Below are 7,500 nucleotides of genomic sequence, written 5' to 3' on the forward strand. Positions count from 1 at the left end.
ATTAGAGGTTTTCATGGATCCAATCAGTTCCCAGTATGTGGTCTGACTGTCCGCTCCTCTGGCCCTGTTGGGATCAGGTTTGAGTAGGTTTTCCACATGTCTCTTGGACCCGTGAAGACCTCTAGTGTACAGCTGAGAAAAAGAAGTAAGAAAGAAGGAGGTCTAGACTGACGGTTTCCTCCATGTTGTCTTCATTTTCCAGCCGTTCTTCGTCTTCATCAGATCCACCCAGAGAAGAAGATCACCTCAATACTGACTGGTCCAGAGAAGACCCAGATACTGGACCCTCTGAGAGATCCAGAGAAGATTCTCTCAGTTGTTCTCAGATGGGTCCGGTCCAGGTTTCTGTCTCTGGTTCACTCGAAGCTTCGGAGCAGAATCCCAGTGATGGATCCAAAGACGATGATTCTCAGGAGTGTTCAGCCGCCGGACCTCTCACCAGCTCTGATGAAAGCTCCACCCCCGTCACCTCCATCGCCTGCTCCCTCCGCAGCTCCACCACCAGCCTACATGAAGACCTGAAGGTCAGTAACGACGTCCTGCAGACCGGCAGCACCTCGCCGTGGAGGGGCTCCAGGAAGTTCTCGGCCCCGGCCCTCAGGTTCACCAGGCAGCTGAGTGTAGGGGGGGTGGGCTCCTCCACGGGGGTCCACCAGAACCAGAACTACCACCCGTTCCCCAACAGGAAGACCCCGAGGATCTCAGAGGCCGCCAGGAGGCTGGGCATGTACTCATCCTTCTGAGAAACTCAAGAATCATCATTCACATTACGAGTCCATGTTTATCAGCCTGTACTAGAGTTCAATATGAAATCAATAAGTAAACAAGTGATTATGAAATAAACAGTCATATGAACACAAGCAATTATTTGTGGAATAATTAAAGAAATTATTAAAACTCGCCTTATTATGAAATGATAATCATTCTTATTATCATAGTTTTACAGGAGTTCATTTTTATTATTAGTTCATATTTATGAATAATAATAATACGTCAGATTATTTTGTCTTTAAACAAAATACATTGTCGTCTCAATTACGAAAGAATTTCATGTTTTATTGAACATACTTTTCTGCTTTATGTAGAGAGCCAAAGTGTCCAATATTAGATTAATAAATAAAACATTGTGAAATAAATAATCATGAATAAATAGAGACAAAATATATAACCTGTATAATGCAAAGAAGTGATCTGTGATACGTTGTTATTGTGAAAAGAAGCAGGATGAAATATTTCAAAATAATGAGTTTTACAATTATTATGGATTTTCATGGATGTAGTTTATATTTCATGTATTTATTAATCATATTATTTATTTCATAAGGCCTTCTTTTGTGTTGTTTTGTTTTATTTTATCACTGAGTGCATCTCTTTACTTTCATATTTGACCCTCGCATGGCGCCGTAGTAAATCAAAGATCGTCTATATTTTCGTGGACGAGTCTCTTGGCTGTGACGGACCCGCCGAGCTGTCCGCTGGACGTCGGCTGACGTAGGTTACGTTAACTGGATCACGAAACGTGCTCAGAGTGAGCCCTCCTCCTCCTCCTCCTCACATCCTTCCCAGAAACGACAAAAACACAAAAACAACATCCCCGAGCTGAGGAAGCGGAGGGTTAACGGAGATTTCACCGTATTTCCGACCGAGGAGCTGTCTGTCATCGAGTCCTCTAACATCGAGGTGACTCACAGACACATTTAACAGCGTCTGACGGCAGATTTAAAGGATCAACAGAGCGAAACAAGCTTTGTTTGAAGCTAGCAGCTGTGACAACATAATGTGTACCCTCCGCTAACTGTAGTGTCACTAGTGACAGCTAGCTAATGTTAGCTGGTGTTAGCTAACTTCTAGGTCTCCTGTTGACTTCTCTGATTACTTGCTGCGTTTAATGTCATGTAACGTGACGGTGGACAGCAGCCATCGTAGCTTCCTCTGTTTCAGAGAGGTTCTGAGAGTGAAGCTTCACTAAAGAAACGAAGAAGCATCTGAAAACTACTCGAATAACTTGAGAAATTTTCCCAAACTTGTCAAAGCTCCTCCAGAGGCAGAGAGGACGTTGTACAACTGAGTACTTCTCATCATGAACCGACGTGTGAACTCTGGGAATCTGTATAGTTCATAATCTTTTCCCCTGGAAACTGTTTAACATTGATTTTGATCACTGACAAGAATATAACGTTTTCATAGTGAAAATATGGGCAATGATTTTTCTTTTATATAAATAAAAGGCACAGCAAGAAAGCCCACATTAAATAGCTTCATACCTGAATTTGAAAACGGTTTAGGATACAAATATAAATCTGTGAATCGAGCCTTGAGCCTGAACAATATGTGTGAGTAATGACATAGAGAGTAAATCATTTCAAAGCATTTTAAAGGTTCTACTTTCTGTTTTCCTCCCACTGTTTGGGCTCGTGATCCCTTTAAAAGGGCCCTTCGGCACCCTTTACAAACAGTACATGAGCAGGTTGTGACCAGTTCAACCAGAAGATATTTATTTCAACAACTTTTAGGGGCCTAAATTACCCAGTAAGTTACGAGTAACACTTTTAGGGATCTCACGACCCCTCATATTCATCCTGTGACCCCTTGGGTGAAGTCCTGACCCCCATGTTGCGAACTTTAGTTTAGTAAAATCTCAGCAGTCGGCTGGAGTTTTCTCTCTGGTCCAGTTTCCTCCAGCAGCAAAGTCTCACGAAACAAACTCCACCCAGCAGGGGAATTCCTCCCACTGCCCAACAACTTTCACTTTCTCCTCCTCCCTCGTATCTATTGTCGTTGACAGAGACGATGGCGGAGCAGAACATGGAGGCGAAGCTGAAGAACCAGTTGAAGCAGGAGAAGGTCCAGCTGTGGAACCCTCCGTACACCGACGACAACAACCAGCCGGGACAGCAGCACATGCAGGTCAGCTCATAGAATACAAATAATGTGTAGAAACAGATTGCACCGATATGAGCTTCTGACATATTATGTTGAATGCAAATAATCAAACTGTACAGAACACAAAATATGTTGGTCGTATACTTATTAAACAGGAAATAGAAAATATTTTACAAAAACACGAATAAATAAGAATGAAAACTGAAAAAAAGGAATAAATGAAATATATTAATAGAATAGATCATTTCAAAGTATGGAGGTCAATAGATAATGCATGCATCATTATGTTTATAATATTTGAATATTTGCATATATGTGTCACAAAAACAGGCAAAAGGCAGCAAACTTCATCAGATGTGTCAAAAAACAGATTACATGATTAAATCACAGCTTCAAGCTTTGTTTGATTCATTTATTTATTTATAAGTACAAAGTGTTTCACTACTTTTTCTGTTCAGCTACATGATTGAGAAATAAAATTGGTTCCCTCAGTAAATGTGATCTCTGTTGTTACTGTCAGGAGCTGGCGGAGCGCTACGCCCCTCTGGTGTGCCTGTCGGTGTCGGAGGTGGGGGGCGCTCTGGAGGCAATCAGAGTGCAGGCGGTGAAGAGAGGGAAAGGAAACAAGACGTTCAGAGAGACGAACGTGGCCACGCTGGAGCTGCTGCTGCCCAGAGACAGCAAGAAGGTGTCCCTCTGAATAAAACCTGAAAGATTAACTGTCCCCAAACTGTCCAAGATGCAAAAGCAAAGACGGAACATTTATTCATAAATAAATACATTTGTTCATATCAAATCAGTGTTATAGATCTTAATATTAATGAATGTCTGATCTGTGAAAAACACCGTAGAGGAGCTGCGTTGTTTAGCAGGTTTTAGTCTGTGAACAAAGACAGAAGCTCGAGGGTCTTTTATCACGGCAGACATTTTGGACATGAGCCATGTTCGGACTAAAACGGAAAGTTCAGTTCTTTAACTGTCACTGATGTAAAAAGGAATGACAGGTGTTTGTTGGTTTTCAGGATCCAAAGACAAAGAGCCACCTGGAGACGAGGCTGGACGTGCTGGTTCAGGAGGTGGTGGACAGGTACACACACACACACACACACACACACACACACACACACACACACACACACACACAGATGAGCAGGACGTCTACTGAGTGTGTTTGTTTCTCTGCTGCAGGATTGGAGAGGAGTACGGCCTCAAACACATCAAACTGATCCTCAACGGGAAAACTCTGTCTGTCGGTGAGCAGCAACAGTTCATCTGTCAGCTGAAAGTTCCTAAACTGAACCACATTAAGTCAAAGTACTAAAGTGAGTTGCTGGTTGGACAGTGTGTGTCTTTGTAGAGACACACTATAATGTCTGTGTTTTCGTGTGGTCAGACCAGCGTCTGGACGAGCAGGGTGTGAAGAACCACAGTAAGATGATGGTGCTGAAGGTGAGCGATGCCGAGTTGAAACAACAGCTGAGCGAGGAAGAGGAGAAGAAGAAGAACCAGAACGAGAGCATCCAGAGGACCCAGAAAGGCTTCCAGATCCTGTCAGAGAGAGGTACCCTCTGCCTGTCTGTCTGTCTGTCTGTCTGTCTGTCTTCCTGCCTGCCTGTCTGTCTGTCTGTCTGTCTGTCTTCCTGCCTGCCTGTCTGTCTGTCTGTCTGTCTGCCTGCCTGCCTGCCTGTCTGTCTGTCTTCCTGCCTGCCTGCCTGTCTGTCTGCCTGCCTGCCTGCCTATCTGTCTTCCTGCCTGCCTGCCTGTCTGTCTGTCTGTCTGTCTGTCTGTCTGTCTTCCTGCCTGCCTGCCTGCCTGCCTGCCTGCCTGTCTGTCTGTCTGTCTGTCTTCCTGCCTGCCTGCCTGCCTGCCTGCCTGTCTGTCTGCCTGCCTGCCTGTCTGTCTGTCTGTCTTCCTGTCTGTCTGTCTGTCTGTCTGTCTGTCTGTCTTCCTGCCTGCCTGCCTGTCTGTCTGTCTTCCTGCCTGTCTGCCTGCCTGCCTGCCTGCCTGCCCGACTGTCTGTCTGTCTGTCTTCCTGCCTGCCTGCCTGTCTGTCTGTCTGCCTGTCTGTCTGTCTGTCTTCCTGCCTGTCTGCCTGCCTGCCTGCCTGCCTGTCTGTCTGTCTGCCTGCCTGTCTGTCTGTCTGTCTTCCTGCCTGTCTGTCTTCCTGCCTGCCTGCCTGCCTGTCTGCCTGCCTGCCTGCCTGCCTGCCTGTCTGCCTGCCTGCCTGCCTGTCTGCCTGCCTGCCTGTCTGTCTGTCTGTCTTCCTGCCTGTCTGTCTTCCTGCCTGCCTGCCTGCCTGTCTGTCTGCCTGCCTGCCTGTCTTCCTGCCTGCCTGCCTGCCTGCCTGTCTGTCTGTCTGTCTGCCTACCTGCCTGCCTGCCTGCCTGCCTGCCTGCCTGCCTGCCTGCCTGCCTGTCTGTCTGTCTGTCTTCCTGCCTGCCTGCCTGCCTGTCTGTCTGCCTGCCTGCCTGTCTTCCTGCCTGCCTGCCTGCCTGCCTGTCTGTCTGTCTGTCTGCCTACCTGCCTGCCTGCCTGCCTGCCTGCCTGCCTGCCTGTCTGTCTGCCTGCCTGCCTGCCTGCCTGCCTGCCTGCCTGCCTGTCTGTCTGTGTGCCTGCCTACCTGCCTGTCTGTCTGTCTGCCTGCCTGCCTGCCTGCCTGCCTGCCTGCCTGCCTGCCTGCCTGCCTGTCTGTCTTCCTGCCTGCCTGCCTGCCTGCCTGTCTGTCTGTCTGCCTGTCTGCCTGCCTACCTGCCTGTCTGTCTGTCTGCCTGCCTGTCTGTCTTCCTGCCTGCCTGCCTGCCTGCCTGTCTGTCTGTCTGCCTGTCTGCCTGCCTACCTGCCTGTCTTCCTGCCTGCCTGCCTGCCTGCCTGCCTGCCTGTCTTCCTGCCTGCCTGCCTGCCTGCCTGTCTGTCTGTCTGCCTCTGCTGAGGAGTCTCTGCTGTGGTTATTGAAGCCTCGTCTCTCTGTGATGCTGTTTGTCAGACGGCAGTGAAGACCCTGACACCACTCCTTTCCTGGAGATTGCTGACCAGAGGGGAAACCCCCTGAAGATCCCCCACCAGGAGAAGAAGGTAGAGTGCCCCGAAGTGAAACCATCTACAGCCACAAAGAGCGTTTCCAACGCTGAAGTCAAAATACTGTTTAGTGTTTCCTGTCTGAGTGTGAAAGTTGTGAGAGCGTGATGAATAAATGAAGCTGTGGCTGAAAGTGAAGAGCTGGAAACAGCGATGAGGAGGCTGTAACCTTCCTCACAACACAAATGTCATATTTCCATCATGTTCTCCACGTGGTTCTCCATCTTTTGACCTTTGACTGGAGCTTCTATTCACACAGAAACAAGCAGCAGGTCGCATTTTATTTCTGAAAATTCAGTTAACATTTGTGCTAAATTTGGATGGAAACTTGACTTTATTCTAATACAGCAGCTCACAGTTACCAACAACACCTGAATGCAACATCACTATCACTGCAGCGCAGCACAAATAAAAAGTGATGACACTGAGCGTTCTTCATCTTTGTCTTGTGTCTCAGGAGCAGAAACATGTTTCATCATTTAATGTCTCAAAGTCACGTGTTTGACCACAAACTGCTTTGTGGACAACCTTTAAACTCTTCACAGCATCATGAAGCGGCTGATGTGTTTATATAGAGGGCTTATTGTTTTACAGCTGTGTGTGTGTGTGTTGTCAGGCTCTGATCCTGGCCATGGGTTTCCATGAGAAAGGTCGTTCTCTGATGAAGAAGAAGCAGTTTGACAACGCTCTGTGTCACCTGCTGCAGGCCGACCAACAGTTCAGGTACTAATGAAATGAGTCATTCCCTCCGACCAGAATCTGTATCTCTCATATTAAACACCGCCAAGGAAAGACAAAGGGCTGCCGGTCTCTGAACACTCTGCCCCCCCTAAGAGACCCTCTCACGGTCCGCCCCGAGCTCCACGGGCCTTCAGTATGCGGTGCTTTTATACGAGTTGATCTGTTATACATAACAGGATCTTTGGGAACATCTAGTGAAAGTTCATTACATCAGACAGAGAAATGCAGTTTTCAACCGCCTAGCTCGTAGTTCATCCCTCGTTTAGCTATGTCATGTATGCTAGCAGCCTGGGGCCCACAGGAGTCAACTGAATTATACAAACACGTGTTAATGATGTCTATATATATATATATATATATATATATATATGTATTGCTTTATTTGAAGTATCCATTAGCCAGCGGGTCATTTCGCTATAAATATCCATCCCTGTGTGTTTGTGTGCAGTAAGTGCGGCTCGGCTCTGCTCAGCTCGGTGGATAACTACGCCGTCCTGCAGCTGGACATCGTGTGGTGTTACCGAGCTCTGGAGGCTCTGTCCTGTCTGGACGACGGCAAGAGCCGACTGCAGAGAGCCGAGGACTGTTTCTTGCAGTGTTACGGAGAACAGCAACAGAGGCTGCTCATGATCAAGGTCAGACGACACATCGTAAAGATGTCCATCACAGGTTCCCAGAGCCCGAGGTGACGTCCGACCAACAGTCCAACACCCAAAGAGATTCAGTTTACTGAGAAATAAAACTTTTTGTAGCTTCATAAGTGACGTCAACAATCAATCAAAATAGTTTGAAGCCAATCAG

The 7,500-nt window shown here is 47.2% G+C and overlaps 1 protein-coding gene across 1 annotated transcript in view; it reads left to right on the plus strand.

The window, feature by feature from the left end:
* Positions 1 to 1,580: 1,580 nt before the first annotated feature.
* LOC139304105 (NEDD8 ultimate buster 1-like) overlaps positions 1,581 to 7,500 on the plus strand; it is a 12,202-nt gene continuing 6,282 nt past the window's right edge. The window contains exons 1-9 of the mRNA XM_070927950.1: positions 1,581 to 1,680; positions 2,786 to 2,907; positions 3,404 to 3,571; positions 3,906 to 3,970; positions 4,072 to 4,136; positions 4,277 to 4,444; positions 5,867 to 5,955; positions 6,575 to 6,681; positions 7,148 to 7,334. Coding sequence (XP_070784051.1) covers positions 2,791 to 2,907; positions 3,404 to 3,571; positions 3,906 to 3,970; positions 4,072 to 4,136; positions 4,277 to 4,444; positions 5,867 to 5,955; positions 6,575 to 6,681; positions 7,148 to 7,334 — 966 coding nt within the window. The 5' untranslated portion in view covers positions 1,581 to 1,680; positions 2,786 to 2,790. The remainder of the gene's footprint in view (positions 1,681 to 2,785; positions 2,908 to 3,403; positions 3,572 to 3,905; positions 3,971 to 4,071; positions 4,137 to 4,276; positions 4,445 to 5,866; positions 5,956 to 6,574; positions 6,682 to 7,147; positions 7,335 to 7,500) is intronic.

The sequence above is a fragment of the Enoplosus armatus genome, chromosome 21, assembly GCF_043641665.1.
Source record: "Enoplosus armatus isolate fEnoArm2 chromosome 21, fEnoArm2.hap1, whole genome shotgun sequence".
NCBI lineage: Eukaryota > Metazoa > Chordata > Actinopteri > Centrarchiformes > Enoplosidae > Enoplosus > Enoplosus armatus.